This window comes from Gymnoscopelus braueri (genome assembly GCF_963280865.1).
Source record: "Gymnoscopelus braueri genome assembly, chromosome: 21".
Taxonomy (NCBI): domain Eukaryota; kingdom Metazoa; phylum Chordata; class Actinopteri; order Myctophiformes; family Myctophidae; genus Gymnoscopelus; species Gymnoscopelus braueri.
In genome coordinates, this window is record NC_137623.1 from 15776354 (window position 1) to 15793728 (window position 17375).

The window sequence follows — 17375 nt, forward strand, 5'->3', positions numbered from 1 at the left end:
AGACTCACTCTTTTATTTTTGCAACGTTTCGACCTTCTAGGTCTTCATCAGGTAAATATTATAATGACAGACAAAAGCATCATATATACACACAAACATTGGCTAATGATGATGTACAACACCTGGGAGTCAGGAGGAGCAAAAAACACCCTACTCCAATCCCAGGGACAAAAAAACCTGTCTACACCCCTCTGGGGAGTGTTCAATGCATGGGCAGAAAATAGACTTTTCACATTTAATTAAACATATTAGACACTAATGCGTTTCAGATTTTTTTTAAAAACAGAGATGATTTGAATCAAATATTTAGGAAAAGTCATGAAAGGGGAACTTCCTCAGAGCTTCATGAGAGAAGATAATCCACTTTAAATTCTCAAAATCGGCCAGAATGACGGGTTAGTCACGCCAGTGTTAATTGAATATAGGACCACAATGGACACAAGTTGAAGTTCCCCTGGTTATCCTTTTAGCCTAAATGTCTGACCCCGTAGATTTTCTGTCTAATAAAGTATTCAATTCAATCAACCAATCAATCAATAAGTTCGATAGTTCTTTTGTATATCACAATGTAACATTTTAATGACAAACCTATCTTAACCACACTTCGCGTCCATATTTTTGGCAAACTGTCCACCACTGTCTAAAAGTGAACAGGAAAAAAAGTTGAAATATGGATATAAAGTTTCTCTCCAATACAACAGAGACATGTACATTTAATTTCATGTCTCTGTTGTTTTTCAAAGGAAAGTTTAAGGCAGTCCATCCATCCATTCATCTAATCTTTATTCAGTAACAGTTACACACCTCCTCCACCAGGTGGCGAAAGGCAACAGTGCCTGGATTCTTATGCGATCCTACTGCGCACGCTTGAAACAGGTTGACACAGGGTAACCTCGCGTCACCAGTCTTTAGACACAGGGAAGTAAATCCGTGTCGTTTATTTACAGCGAAATGGTGGAATTGGGGAACTTCTTTGTTGAGATCCTCAACTTTGGAACAGCTTTACACATTATATAAGTATATTACAGTAGGAACAGAGAGCTTTACACATTATATAAGTATATTACAGTAGGAACAGAGAGCTTTACACATTATATAAGTATTCACGGTAGGAACAGAGAGCTTTAGGAACAGAGAGCTTTACACATTATATAAGTATATTACGGTAGGAACAGAGAGCTTTACACATTATATAAGTATATTACAGTAGGAACAGAGGGCTTTACACATTATATAAGTATATTACAGTAGGAACAGAGAGCTTTACACATTATATAAGTATATTATGGTAGGAACAGAGAGCTTTACACATTATATAAGTATATTACAGTAGGAACAGAGAGCTTTACACATTATATAAGTATATTACAGTAGGAACAGAGATCTAGAGCTTTACACATTATATTACAGTAGGAACAGAGAGCTTGGTGAAAATGTCTCATAAAGGAGGTAAAATGTGTCAAATGGAGTATGTACAGCTGTCGATAAATGAACACATGACGTCGGTGGGTGAGGAGATATTGTGTGTTTTGGAAAAACAGCGTCGTGTTGATGTTTGTAGTGTGAAGCTTAATGTCAGAGTGTTTGTGTTGGAGCGCCTCAGTGCGGCTGCAGAGTTCATGTGCAACCTCTTCCAGAGAGAGATAGAGACACTAGAAACTCTGCTGGAGACACGAAACAAACTGCTGGACGTGATGCTACAGCCACACATCAAACTACACAGAGCAGGTTGGTTCATGTTTCATGTCAAACACATGTTTACATACGTTCAACACGAGTTAACGTGTGTTTTCTCATTTGAACGGGTGCGCGATGTCTACACTTCAGTAGGAATAAACAATATATGTTAGCCACTCAAAGAAACAAAGACGGTTTTAAGGTGTTGAAAGTGTACTTCCCACGTTGGAGAGACTCTCAGACCCCCATCTTTTGTGTAAAATGCAGAAAAGTGGCCAGAAAATAAAATTATTTTACTGAACGGAGAAATGTCACTCCAGTGAGCATCTAGTACAGATCTGTCAATGGCATTTTTCTATTACCTACGCCACCTACGATCTGTAGGTGGCGCACTTGAGTGAATACAACATTTGTCTGGTGGAATATTGTATTTTCTGCCGAAAAAGTAGTAGAGTAGGCTTTCAACACCGTAACGCCGCCATTGTTTCTGTGAGTAACGAACATGTATTGTTATTTTTACAGAAGTGTAGAGTAGACCTGTTCAAATGAGAAAAACGCATACAGACGCATAGGGTTAAGGAGAACTCCTAACGCTATGGACCAGAGCTAGTTCCATACAAGCTTAGCTACAAGTAGCTATATTACTAGCTTAACTACACTTTGAGTCATGGTGCTGATACTGCCTCTTCTGTCTGTGTGTAAAGAGGTTTCATCTGAATCTGAGGAGAGGAGGAGCCCCAGTCTGGTCCAGGAGGAACCACAACCTCCACAGATTAAACAGGAAGAGGAGGCTGCTGAGTCAACATGGACATTGCTACATAGGAACACTCTCTCAGGTAAAATAAATGAATAATAATAATGATAATATTAATAATAGTATAACTTAAGTACTAATCTAACCCCATTATTAGCCCATAGAGGCTGCTCAAATGGGTGTAGGTTCAGAAACAAAGCAAAGTTTACATTTATTTTACACATACGTATGCCCATGCCTACATACATAACAGGTACAATTTAATGAATGTTTATATATCAGAATCAGAATCAGAATCAGTTTTATTGTCACATCACAGGTTTACAAGGTAAAAGAGTGGGTGAAATTCTTTTTTGTACATCGTTCCCATCGCAACGTTAGTTTCCATAGAAAGAAGAGGGGGGGGGGAGAAGAAGAGGGTGGGGGGTAAGTGGGAAGGAGATCAAAACAAGAGAGCAACAGAAGGCCAGACAAGTTATCTACATATTTACAAATTACCTGAGATAATAAAAACTAAAAAAAAACTAAACTAAGGTGCCTGAGCATAGCAGCAATGTATTGTATACTGTGCATGTTATACTTATACTGTGCATGATAGACAATGGACGTTAAGGTGCTTAGAGGAAAAGGAGCACAATAAAAAAAGACCAAAAAAAAGTCAGTGCGTTATACAAGGGATTAAGGTGCAAAAGGTCAGTGCGTGTCCACCTAGAGTGGACTGACCCTAGTATAATCCGCAAGTAGCTCCATGAGAGAGTGCAACAAAAAGTCATTTGTACCTGGTGTAGTCCACAGGTGTGTCCGAGGGGGGGCTAAAGTCCAAGTCATTGTCCCTGGTACAATCCACAGGTGTGTTCAGGAAGAGCCAGAAAAGAAAAGGCTGCTGAACAAGGCCTATGCCTCATCCAGGCTTATTCCCCATTCAGCATTCTGACAGCAGCCGGATTGAAACTACACCAATACCTGGTGGTGGAACTCTTGATACTGCGGTAGAGCCCCTTGCCCGGTCGCGGTCGTTGTAGGGGGTTGAACAGTCTGTGACTTGGGTGGTGCTTGTCCTTGATGATGCGCTTGGCTTTGAGCACGCACCGCTTTTTGTACAGTTCCTGGAGCGCTGGGAGCTCGATTCCCATTATCCGCTCTGCCGATCGCACTACTCGTTGTAGGCTGATCTTTTCTCGGGCAGTGCAGTTCCCGTACCAGGCCGTGACACAGCCTGTTAGGATGCCTTCGACAGAACTGTTGTAGTACAGCCTGAGGATGCGACGTCCTACTCCGAGCTTCTTCAGGCGGCGGAGCCAGTACAGTCGCTGCTGAGCCTTTTTCCTCACGTGTGTGGAGTGCGTCTCCCATTTGAGGTCCTCCTCGATGTGTACTCCGAGGAACTTGAACTCGCTGACCCTTTCCACTGCAGCACCGTCGATGAGGATGGGCGCATGGTCTCTCCGCGGCCTCCTGAAGTCCACGATCAGTTCTTTGGTCTTGTCGACGTTAAGAGAGAGGTTGTTCTCCCGGCACCAGCGTGCTAGTGATTTGATCTCCTCTCTGTAGTCAGACTCGTCGTTGTTGACGATTCGGCCTATCACTGTCGTGTCGTCCGCGTACTTTATGATGGTGTTGGAGACATGTGTGGCTATGCAGTCATACGTGTACAGGGAGTAGAGGAGGGGGCTCAGCACGCATCCCTGGGGTGCTCCGGTGTTGAGGGTCAGGGGGTCGGATGTGATGCTGCCCATTCTCACCACCTGATGTCGGTTGGACAAGAAGTCCTGTATCCAGTCGCACATGCTTGGGTGTAGCCCTAGGTCTCTGAGCTTTTTGTCAAGTATTGCTGGGACAATGGTGTTGAATGCTGAGCTGTAGTCCACGAACAGCATACGTACATATTTGTCCTTCAGCAGCTTGTTGTCCATGTGCGAGAGGACGGTGTGGAGAGCCATGGCAATAGCGTCGTCGGTGGATCTGTTTTTGCGGTATGCATACTGCCACGGATCCAGCGAGGCAGGTAGCGTGGAGCTGATGTATTCCCTCACCAGTTTCTCGAAACACTTGCTGACGATCGGGGTGAGAGCAACAGGTCTCCAGTCGTTCAGGCATGTCACTTTGGCCTTTTTGGGAATGGGCACAATGGTTGACATTTTGAACCCTGCAGGGACCACAGCCAGGGAGAGGGAGAGGTTAAAGATGTCAGCGAAGACACCCGCCAGCTGGTCTGCACATGTCTTAAGGACCCGGCCTGGAATCCCATCAGGTCCGGCTGCCTTGTGGATGTTGACCCGTGTGAAGGCTGTACGCACTTCTCTCTCCGAGATGGTTAGAGGGTTGTCCTCTGCTGGTGCTGCTGATGGCCCCGCTTGGCTGCCGCGGTTGGAGCTGATCTCAAACCGGCCGTAGAAAGTGTTCAGTTCGTTGGGGAGGCAGGCAGGCGGGTTCACCTCGCTTCTGGTTCTTGTTTTGCAGTCTGTCAAGGTGTGTACCGCCTGCCATGTGCTCCTGATGTCGCCATTGCTGAGTTTGTCTTGCATCTTTTTTGTGTAGGCCTTTTTCGCCTTCCTGATGGCGCTGTTTAGGGCCGCGCGCGTCGTGTTGCGCGTTTCCACGTCGCCAGATTTGAAACCAGCATCCCGTTCATGCAGATGTGCACGTACTCCGCTGTCCATCCATGGTTTCTGATTGGGATAGATCCGAACTGTCTTTTTTGGGACTATGTCATCTATGCACTTACTGATAAAGCCAGTGACTGAGTCTGAGAGTTCGTTGATGTTATTCCCAGCGGCGTTCTTAAACATCCCCCAGTCAGTCTGGTAGAAGCAGGATTGTAGCATAGCGTCTGTGTCCTCAGACCAGATTCGGATTTCCTTCTCAACGACCGGCTCCCTTTTTAGCCTCTGTTTGTAGGCAGGTAGCAGCTGGATGGCGTCGTGGTCAGAGCTTCCTAGCGGTGGGCGTCGGAGGGCTTTGTATCCATCCTTGAAGGGCGTGTAGCAGTGGTCAAGAATATTGTCACCACGGGTACTGCAGGCGACATGCTGGTGGAATTTGGGAAAGACCTTTTTTAAGTCTGTCCGGTTGAAGTCGCCTAGGCAGATGACTGCGCAGTCCGGGTGGCGATTTTCTTGTGCACTGATCGCCTGGTGTAATTCCCTCATAGCTGTGTCCTTATTGGCTCCAGGATGAATGTAAACAACGGCTACAATCACAATGCTGAAGTCGCGTGGTAGGTAGAAAGGACGGCAGGCTATGATTAAAAGTTCAAGGTCTGGTGAGCAGTGACTATCTAGGATTTTAACATCTTTGCACCAGTTGTTGTTGATCAAGGCACAAACTCCCCCCCCACGTTGCTTACCGCTTAGTACAGTGTCTCTGTCTTTTCTATACACGGTGAAACCAGGGGGAGTGATGGAAGAATCAGATGCTAACTCCGTTAGCCACGTCTCTGTTAGCACAACAATACAATTGCTCCTCGTCTCTGCGTTGTATTTAACGCGCGCCAGTAAGTCGTCCATAGTGGTCACAGTTCTTGATTCACACAGAGATCTAACGTTCGCTAGCAGGATTGAAGGCAGTGCAGGTTTATATCCACGTTTTGTTGTCCTTACGAGGAGACCTGCTCTTGTCCCTCGACGCCACGGTCTTTTTCGTCGCCTCGGGTAACTTTCTGTTCCTGCCGGAACAAAGGGAACCCCTCCCCCCTCCCAGCCGAGTGGAAGGTTTTCAGCGAAAAAGTCCGGAATTCTGTGTGTAATCGCTGTGCTAATGTCCATAAGTGCTTGTCTGTCATAACTCCTTAGACACGCGACGGTGTAGGGAAAAAGGAGAAGGCTAAAAAATACTAAAAAGATGGAAAAACGTTGCGATGTTACAGAGCGCGTACGGATGCGGCCGTCTTTCATGGCGCTCCCAGTATCCCAGTATATATGAACTCTCCTGAACCGTGCACCATGCAGGTAAAGAAACTACTTGTTGACACTTAAGTTGTAAATGGGGCATGTATATAGCGCCTTTATCCAAGGTGCTTTACATTCATCCATTCACACATACATTCATACACAGCTGGCGGAGGAAAATCTGTTCAGGTGTCTAGTCTCTAGGGCTATCCCTGACTCAGGAATTATCTAGTCGAATTGTTCAGGATTTTAATGTGAATATTCGATTCAATTGCAAGTGTTTCAGTGCTGATTTAGAGCACATTGAAGTGCAACATTTAGACGCAATGAATCCGTTAACTACATGATGGCAGACTGCTTATTTTAAATGACAACAATCCCTCAGACTGCAGACGGTCTACATACAATGCTACTGTATCAAAGAGCTATGTTGCACACCCAGGAGTCGCTGGTGCAAGACAAAATAAATACCAGTAAAGAGAAAAGACTGAAATGTTGTGTACCTGATAATTGCACAGTCAACCTTTTATCAGAGGTACAGCTGCGTGCGAACGTCTCTTTACCACAGCGCTACTTTTGCTAGCGTGAGATAATTAACACTACTCCCCTAATTATTCAAGGTTCAAGGAGTTTAACACACTTCCATATGGTAAACATTGTTTAAGTCACAGGGGCATAATGATAATAAAACTTTATTTGTATAGCACTTTTTAAACAATGTTACAAAGTGCTTGAACAATCAAAACTGCAATCAACAACAACAATACAATCAATAATAGTAATATATTAAGTTTACAATAGAACAGAAATAACGATCAAGATTTATTTCAAGGAGTTAAAAAGGCCATTCTGTAGAAATGGGTTTTTAAGAGCGATTTAAAACTATCCTTACTTTTCTTATGCATTTTAGCTTTTAATTTAATATTAACATTAAAAGTATGTTTGCTGCATTGCAGGATATGTTTTTGTTCCAACAATTACTAGAGGGAGAAAGGGTGAAATAATCAAATATAACAGGGAGATTTAGTCACCCCAGCGCATTAACAGAGACACTTCAGTAGGTCCTCTTTGCTATGACATATACTGTCCCGTGATTAACAACATGTAATATGCTTTAAAATAGCTTTTTTTTTACCTCTGTTGTGCGGCATGACATTGATAAGGCACAAAATCTGGACAAAAGTGATTCAAGTTTTTAAATCTTTTCTGGGTCCAAAATATATTAGAGCTCTTCACAGGTCCCAAACAACGGACCTGAACCGAAATGGACCTGTGAATTCTGATCCGATTCCGAGCCGCTCCGAGATTTTTTTCAAATAACAAAACCAAACCCGGGTGGACCCGTGACAATTTCATCCAATTCCGAGCCGACTTTTTTTTTTTTACGGACCCGGACCCTAATTCGACCGGTAAAATTTGTTCCAAAACCCGGAGATTTTACAGACCCGACCCTGCAGACACCCCTTCAAAAAAGCTAAATAAATATGCTCAGGCGCAGAGGTATTATTTTAATATGCGGGACAAAAGGTTTTCTTTGTAAATAAACGTGACTTTATGAAATAATAGCGGACCTATTGACCAATTACCATTTTATGATTAAAGCTAACAACTCGAACGCAGCTAAATGCTCAGCGTGCATTTTTCAGTGGTGTTAAGTAACTAAGTACATTTACTCAAGTACTGTACTGTAGATACATTTTGAGGATTTTTTTACTTTACTGGAGAATTTCCAATTTTCCGTACTTTTACTCCTACTCCACTACATCTCAGAGACAAATATTGTACTTTTACTCCACTACAATTATATGGAAACTTAATAGTTACTAGTTACTTTGCAGATATAAATTATTACATTATAAAACATACATTAACCACTTTAGCCCAATTTTATACCTAGGCTATTTGAAAGTAGCATCTACAAGCTCACAACGCGACACGTTGTGAGCTTGTAGACTACAAAATTAACCAAACACTTTTTTTTTTACACAATCCGAGTTATATGCTGAGGATTTGGCTGTGCTGTTCATTCATAGATAGCCTTAACCTGTCACCTGAAATTTACCTTAGTCTGTTTCCGTACAGAAAACCGCGCAAAATGTCAAAGACACTTTTATTGATGGTCAGCAACAAAACAAATAGGCCTTCTCTTAGAGTCTAAGAGAAGGCCTACCTTCTCTTAGAGTCTAAGAGAAGGCCTACCTTCTCTTAGAGTCTAAGAGAAGGCCTATTTGTCTAAGACTTAGACAATTAGTGCAAACTTGAGTGAGAATGTATTTTGTGCAAACTTGCATTGTAGTACTGTGGCAAATATCCCAAGACAAAAAGGGGGCACAACGAAAATATCCCTTGCTTGTCTGCACTAAATGTAATAATCGTTGTAAACATCAATACAAAACATCAATAACGAACAATAACATTAATAACTAACAAACAAACAATAATGAATAAACAAACAACGATAACCAAATCAACATTGTAAATGGCATGATTTTAAGCATGAATAGCCAACACCCAACAGGCCAAATACGCAATAAAACTGTAGGTCAGTTAGGTCGCTTAATAATGGCAGTGCGCATTTACAGTAACGTTTGTTGTTAAAAGAAAAAAAATCCTTCATTAATGAATACAATATAGCCTAATTTTAAAATAAATTAACAAATAGAACTAAGCAAAACACACATATATATAAATCAATACCTATTAAGCAACCATTAGTTAGCCTATAGTAGCTACACAATTCACATATTGCTGTTAAGGAACAGTATGGCATTCACACTGGAAGTGCTGAGACAGGTCCGACGATTCTCCAGCGTGCGACCAGTGATACTGAACGCCGATTCACAACTCGCACTCGATGCCGGCACGTAGAGGATTTTTCGTGCCAGTTGTCCCATAGATGGAAACAGATGTTTGTTATGTTTCCAAAAGTCAAGATGGAAACAGATGTTTGTTATGTTTCCAAAAGTCAAGAATGTCTCCATCATTCAGCGTTGTGCTTTACATAGCACTCGACCTTGTCTTGCGCCGTTTCGACGCTGCCATCCTGAATGTCAGCCCACTGGTTGAAGAGCGGCCCTGGCGGTGTTGCTGCTGCTGGTTCTGGAGGTGCTGGCCCAGCGCCAGCGATCTCCTCCACCTCGTCCTCTTCTTGCTGAATGAATGAATGAATTGATTAATCCGTGGCTCACAGTGGCTCACACCTACAAAATAGAATACAATAGAATTAACATAATCAAATAACAACACTAAATAGGCCTAAATATAGGTTCCTAAGTCCCCCAGTCCTACACCTAGAATAGAATAGATAGAATTAACCAAATAACACAAATAAACTAGAAAAAGTGCTCCTCGGTCTCCGCCAGGTCAGGTACGTTATTGTGGCCTCCTGGTGGCCAATGTGAAAAGGGTGCCATTTATTTCACAGCAATCGGACACTGCATTCATGATTTGAGGCATTTTGTTTGTTCCAAACATGTGTTTTGCTAAATTAGACCTGCTGGTGGCGCTATAACAGGCCAATGTGAAAAGGGTGGCATTTCTTCCTCGGCCTAGTGGGAATGAAATGTGCGTATGAAATTTCACGTAAATCGCAAGCTGCGTGCATAATTTGAGGCATGGGTTTTGCACAAATCGGCCTCCTAGTGGCGCTATAACAGGCCTATGTGAAAAGATTGGGGCAGAGTTACTGAATTGGCATCCAGTGAGTTTGTGTGCACAGTTTCGCACCGACCGGGCCAACGGTGCCGGAGATTAGGACGGACGGACGGACGGATGGACGGACGGTGCAAAACATCTCTGGCGGAGACAATAACACATACAGAAATTAGGAATGAGTTAGACATGAAAAGGGATATAGGTTACATCTCACCTGCGCTTCAGTATCTCAAGAGGTACTGGATCAGCTGGGGTGATTTGACAATGGTTGATAAGCGTGGTTTTCCAGAGGGCCACCAAGTTGACAGTAGAATAGTTTGATTCACTAAACTCTTCGGTAGACTGCTTGAAAGGTTGCAGAAACCGTATAAGCATCTGAAGTGTGTCTTTGGATATACGACTGCTTGGTCAATACAGGCTCTTACTTGCTGCACATCTTCCTCGTCATCACCATCACCTTCCGTAGACTTCCTGAATGTGTGCTTCAGCACAGTATTCAACACGTGTGCCACACAGCTGTTGTACGTCCACTGGGCGAGGGCTGCCTGTATATTTGCTGCTTGGTCACTGACAAACATCAGTCTCTTGATCTCTTCTGGGGTAAGACCAAATTCACTCAGTTGCTTGAGCAATTCCCCTTGGGTTTACGGCCGTCTTCTTTGCACCGAGTGGGAATGCACATGTACATATTATGATCTTACTATTAAACTCCCAGTTGTCATCTATGTAATGCAGCGTGATACAGGTATAGCTGACCTTCCTAAAGTCGTCCGTCCATGTCTGTAGATGCCCCACATGCCAGTCCATCGGCTATGGCTTTCTTAATCACTGGCAGGAGCTCTGCTCTGAGACTGTCATATTTCTTCTGTGTGAAACGAGACACTGTCACGCTAGAGGGAAGAAAGTCTTTCACATCACACTGACCTTGTTGTGTGCCTGTGTCCAGGCACAAAGTTATAGAGAAAGATAGACAGACACTCATGGACACTTTAACCTATGGCCTCCCGCCATATTGAGGCTTCGAGCCTATACAGGCCTTGAAACCTCAATAACAGTGAGAATATCAGATCGACATGCTCACGTGGACAATTGTAGATCTGCTATTTTCACTACGTTTGTGCAACACTATTGTGTGATGAATTAGAACATACATTTACATAAAAGTATGTACAGTTTAAATAGAAGAAATAGAAGCTGTTGAACAGAAACAAATGTTGTTGTTTTTTCTCCAAAGTAGCGTCTGAGTTGACAAATGATACCAGACACATGTATGATCTAGGGCTGGGCCTTCATATCAATATCACTATTATTTATACTTGTTTCTCTGCTGCCGGTGCCATGCCTATGCCCCTGCTTTCTTATTGGCTTCCACCTATGGATGGGGGAGGGCCTGCTTTTTTATTGGCTCCCACCTGTAGGTGGGGGAGGGCCTGCTTTCTTATTGGCTCCCACCTATAGAGGGGGGAGGGGCTGGCCATGTTAATTAGGTGTGTGTGTGTGTGTGTGTGTGTGTGTGTGTGTGTGTGTGTGTGTGTGTGTGTGTGTGTGTGTGTGTGTGTGTGTGTGTGTGTGTGTGTGTGTGTGTGTGTGTGTGTGTGTGTGCATTGTCCCTGTTATTCTATAGGGCAAGGGCTGCCCTGTGACAGTAGCACTTGATTGTATCTGTAACTCCTAAATTGTAATTTATTTTCAACACTGATGTTGTTGAATGCACTGAATTACTCGACGACACTGCAAATACGTTTAATTACTCAGTGTAATGTTTTTGAAGAAAAAAAAGGAGTAAAGTAAAAATATTTCATGTTTGCTTTCATATGACCTTTTGATCTAGACTCCCTGCACCTCCCTGTGTGTAAAGAGGAGGTCTCCCCTGAAGAGGAGAGGAGCCCCGGTCTGGTCAAGGAGGAACCAGAGCCTCCACACATTAAAGAGGAGCAGGAGGAGCTCCTTCAAAGACCAGAAGAGGTTGACAGGCCAATGCTGACATTACTAGAAGTGAAAAGTGAAGAGAAAAGTGAAGATGATGATGGTGAGGACAGAGACACAGAGCCTGTAGCCAGCACCTCAACTCAACACATGAAAACACAAGCTGATGTAGAGGACTGTGGGACATCACAACCAACTAGTGATGACCAGCTCCTCTCTTCACACCGTTCTGAATCTGAAATCACTGAAGACAGCGATGAGTGGGAGACCAGTGTAGATCAGTCACCTTTAAACACACTGAAGTCACACAAGACACACCATGTGGAAGGACAGAGTTTGTCTTTGAGCAACATGTCCCAGGACCTGAAATCATCGAAAGAAACTCACTCCATGCAGAGTCACACAGGGAAGAAACGTTTTAGTTGTACAGTCTGTTCCAAACTGTTTAATCTAAAGGGAAATATGAAGAAGCACATGATGACACATACGATGTCCCAGGACCTGAAATCATCGAAAGAAACTCACTCCATGCAGAGTCACACAGGGAAGAAATGTTTTAGTTGTACAGTCTGTTCCAAACTGTTTAATCGAAAGGGAAATATGAAGCAGCACATGATGACACATACAATGTCCCAGGACCTGAAATCATCGAAAGAAACTCACTCCATGCAGAGTCACACAGGGAAGAAATGTTTTAGTTGTACAGTCTGTTCCAAACTGTTTAATCGAAAGGGAAATATGAAGAAGCACATGATGACACATACGATGTCCCAGGACCTGAAATCATCGAAAGAAACTCACTCCATGCAGAGTCACACAGGGAAGAAACGTTTTAGTTGTACAGTCTGTTCCAAACTGTTTAATCTAAAGGGAAATATGAAGAAGCACATGATGACACATACGGGGGAAAAGCCATTTACTTGTGAAGTTTGTGGTCAGGGCTGTATTCACAAGGGCCATCTAAAAGCACACATGAGGTCTCATACGGGGGAAAGGCCATTTACCTGTGAAGTGTGTAGTAAAGTCTTTAAGTACTTGCGGAATCTACAATCACACATGAAGAGCCACACAGGGGAAAAGTCCTTTACTTGTAAAGTCTGTAGCCACGGTTGTTTTCGAAAGAGTGATCTAAAAAGACACATGATGACTCATACAGGCGAAAAGCCATTCACTTGTAAAGTTTGTAGCAAAGGATTTGGTGACAAACATAATCTAAAACAACACATGAGGACCCATACAGGAGAAAAGCCCTATATTTGTACTATTTGTAGCAACGGCTTTCGTTACAGTGGTAATCTAAAAAAACATGTGAGGACTCATACAGGGGGAAAAACCCTTTAGTTGCAGTTTGTGACAAACACTTTGGTCCAAATGCACAGATAGATTCATACTGGAGCTGTTAGTTGAACAGAAAGAATAGTTTTATCAAAGGAGCATCTGAGTTGACAAATGATATCAGACACATGTATGATCTAGGGCTGGGCCTTATGACTTCATATCAATATCACCATTATTCATAACTTTTGTCTCGATTATGATTTACTCGAGTGCCAGAAATAATTAATGAATTAAGTCAGCCAGTGCCAGCATTTTTGAGCATTTGTACTGACCTTTCAAGAGCCATAGAATATTTCGCTCTTGGACGATCGACACACGAGTGTCGGAAAAGACGGAGGAGTGTCTCTGCTTCCATCGGAGACAGAAAAGCGCGTCACCACGAACTCATCATTTTAAAAGAAAAAAAAACATAATAATGAAAATAGCAGATCTACAAGCTCACAACGCCACCATTTTACAATGAAGTATATTAAATTGTTAAGGGGTTAACCTCTTTATATAATTGGTCCTCTCTAATGCTCATTAAAATATGGCACCATTTTTGTCTACTCTGCCTGTGTCTCAGAGGAGTCCTATGGACAGTTCAGAAACCTGCCTAACAGTGGCATAAATCTAAGGCAGGTTTGGTAGGTTCTAATTTCTCAAGACAGATTCCAGAGTGCCGCATCTAAATCTGTCGGCAGGTCCGATTAGAATTTCTCGAGACTGTCCTTTAAGTGGGCGGGCCTTTGACCAGGAAGCAAACCGTGCTTTATACCCAATCAAGTGTAGTGGTCGGGATTTACATGTGTGTGTTCACTGTCTAATATCTTCCCTCTGGAAACAAACCCTCACAGCTGTCACAGGTCCATTTGGTTACACTTCCAGAGGTAAATTAACACTGTAACACAGGAGGGGTCCCTCCCTGTGTATATTTTATAGGGGTGTAACGATACAGTAGCTGTATCGATGCATCAATTTTAATTTCAACAATCCAACTATAATTGATATGCCAACAGTAACGTATCGTATTGGTGTTGCAATGCAAATAATTGATTGTATCGATGCTAAGTACGTGTGCGTTGTATTTAGCACTTTTAAGAAATAAATAGAGAAAGAGGGGTTTAATCGATAAACGTGTGTAGACTCTGTGTTCATGTCAATGTGCGAGTTTGTCCATATGTGCTCAAATACAATTTTCACGTTCTGTCCACTCCACCTGTCTGTTTCTCTCTTTGTCTTAATCCAGTACCTGGCCTGTAGACCTGTTTGCAATTTGGTGTTAGGTGAATTACTCACTTGAACTGAGTCAATGGGTCCATATACGTACATGAAAAATCACAGAGGTGCTTGTCCGTCCGCCATAGTGCCACGAATGGCGCAATGGCCAAATCAAATATGGCCGCCATCGGCTATGATGAAAATACAACTTTTTTGTTTTTTTGTGTATATGCATTATGTAATACCTCCATTTTCACTAATTGAGGTGTGTGGACTTGAAAGGTCATGGTCAAGGTCATTTTGCTATTCCGAAGACCTTGGCCATAGCGTGGCCATTGTTAGGAGTATATTTAAGTTGGTTCTATGTTGCTGCTTTGTGAATGTAATGTAATGAATGAAGTTACCATAAACACATTACATAGATAGTTCACCTCAAACTATCTCTAGACTGAGAGAACGAGCCCAATCGATGGTCTTTAAGGTCCCCCCCGGCCTGTGCACGGAGCACGCTGACGTCACCAAATTTAGAGCGACGCCCCTCTGCACTCTGATTGGTTAGGAGATAACAAGGTCCTAAGACCATCGTTCCTGCATGGCTCCCCCAGGCTTTTTTTCTTTTGTAACAAAAAAAAAAAGCATGGGTTTCCGAGGCTAAACTATCTCTGATATGAAAGTAAAATATACATCTAATTTTCAACGGTCATCACTGCTAACCATTTCTCATGTCCTGCTTTCATTTACATTTACAATAAACAACTCGAGTCATGTCCTTGTGTGGATGAGTCTCTCTCATCTCAATCATGTTATTTAAGCAGAGCCATTAAGATGTATAGGCCATTCAAGTTCCTATTTCACACGATTGCTCCAAATTCCTTCAGAAAAATACAACCTGGTGTGGTAAAGGAATAACTGCTTGCTATATTCTGTTCATAGTCTTTATTGTACATCACAACATCTTCATTTATTTCAAGGTCTTAAGAAATATCTCCCTCACCCACTTCACACCTGCACTGCAACATGCCTTTTGTCTTGTGAATGATCGCTTATCTGTCTTTAGAAAAGGACCTATATCCATGCAAATGTGGTCATTGATTGATTACATGATGTGTCACTGTCTCACCTAACATACATAACATACATTGCAGGTGTAAATCCTAGTGGTGGTGGGCTACTAGATAATGACACATGACTGCTGAAGTTACCATACATAGTTCACCTCAAACTATCTCGGATTTGAAAAGTACAATTTAAACCACATTCAGAACCATTGAAATATATAGGCCATTCAAGTTCCTATAGAAACCTCAACTGTACATGTTATTCATTTTCCGAATTCCTTCAGAACAACAAGCTGGTGTGCTGAAGGAACAATTGCTTGCTATATTGTGGTTATAGGGTGTCATTGTACATAACATCATCTTAATTTATTCGGCAAAATATATCATGTTCTATATAAGTACAAGGTATGTTATTGCTTCCCTAACACCAAGTGTCTTCCATGTGATTTCATTAAATTGCCAGAAACACAGTAAACCAACACATTACAAGCTGCATCTTGACTTTAAATGTATATTACAAACAAGTCAAAAGACACAGCCTACAGAAATAGTCCATTGTGAGTGTATAGAGGGTCCACTGTTATAGATTAGAAGTAGCCACAGTATAGTGGTACTAGTAGTAGTCTACTAGTACTAGTAGTAGCCTACTAGTACTAGTAGTAATCATTCAATTGTTCAACCATTTACTAGTGTGTGCAAACTTTGTTCAGAACACTACCCAATGACTTTGAATGGTCGTTATGACGAGATAAAGATAGGATATATTTGAAAACTAAATTATTGAATAGCATTAAGATCATGTGATGTATAATCACACATAAACAGAATAACAAGCAGTTGTTTCTTCACCAAAGCTGCTTCTACCTGGTTCTGTTGTTCTGAAGGAATTTGGAGCAATCATGTGCAAATGAGGTTTCTACAAGAAAATGACGTAGAGGAGACTCTAACACATATGGACATGAATAGAATTGTTAATTGTACATGTAAATGACAGCAGGACATGTAGAATGGATAGCAGTGTCCTTTACAGAAAAATAAATGTGTAGTTTGGGGTTGTGTTTATAGTAACTATAGTCATAATATTCAATCATCAATCAATCAAGGTTTATTTATATAGCACATTTCACATGACAGAATCAAACAAAGTGCTGTACAGGTAAAAACACACAACAAAGAGCAAACAATGCAAAGTAAGCAGATGTAACAAACAAAGATTAAGTGCAAGTAAAAACAAATCAACCATTAGCACCAGTCGATGGAGAGGCAGGGATACATCAGATGGCACTATAAGCCAGGGAGAAAAAATGAGTCTTTAGTTGGGATTTAAAGGTAGCTAGCGACTGGGCCGCTTTGATATGCAGGGGCAGAATATTCCAGAGCCTGGGGGCAGCCACTGCAAAGGCCCGGTCACCCCTGGTTTTTTTCGTGGGTGTTGCCGGCACCTCCAGCAGTAGCTGGTCAGCCGACCTCAAGGCTCTGAGTGGAGAATGATTGGAAATTAGATCGGCAAGGGACGGGGGTGCCAAGCCATTTCGAATTTTAAAAACGAACATTACATTTTTAAAATCTATTCGAAAACGGACAGGGAGCCAATGGAGTGAGGCTAAAACTGGAGTGATGTGGTCACGCTTCTTTGTCCCAGTGAGGAGACGGGCAGCAGCGTTTTGGACCAACTGCAGGCGCCTCAGCAATGATTGGTCAATGCCTATATATAAAGAATTGCAATAATCCAGTCTTGACGAAATAAAAGCATGGATGACCCTCTCGAGGTCATGTTGCGAGAGATAGGGCTTGATCTTGGCTAGGAGTCTGAGGTGAAAGAAGCTGGTTTTAACGACCGAGCTAACCTGTTTATCTAGTTTGAGTGCTGAATCTAGAGTG

General features: G+C 42.4%; 1 protein-coding gene across 1 annotated transcript in view; it reads left to right on the forward strand.

Annotated features, from left to right (window-relative positions):
* Positions 1-1298: 1298 nt before the first annotated feature.
* LOC308076893 (uncharacterized protein) overlaps positions 1299-17375 on the forward strand; it is a gene marked incomplete at its 3' end in the record, with an annotated part of 98660 nt that continues 82583 nt past the window's right edge. Inside the window, exons 1-3 of the mRNA XM_080417411.1 lie at positions 1299-1728; positions 2382-2513; positions 11804-11945. Coding sequence (XP_080273537.1) covers positions 1434-1728; positions 2382-2513; positions 11804-11945 — 569 coding nt within the window. The 5' untranslated portion in view covers positions 1299-1433. The remainder of the gene's footprint in view (positions 1729-2381; positions 2514-11803; positions 11946-17375) is intronic.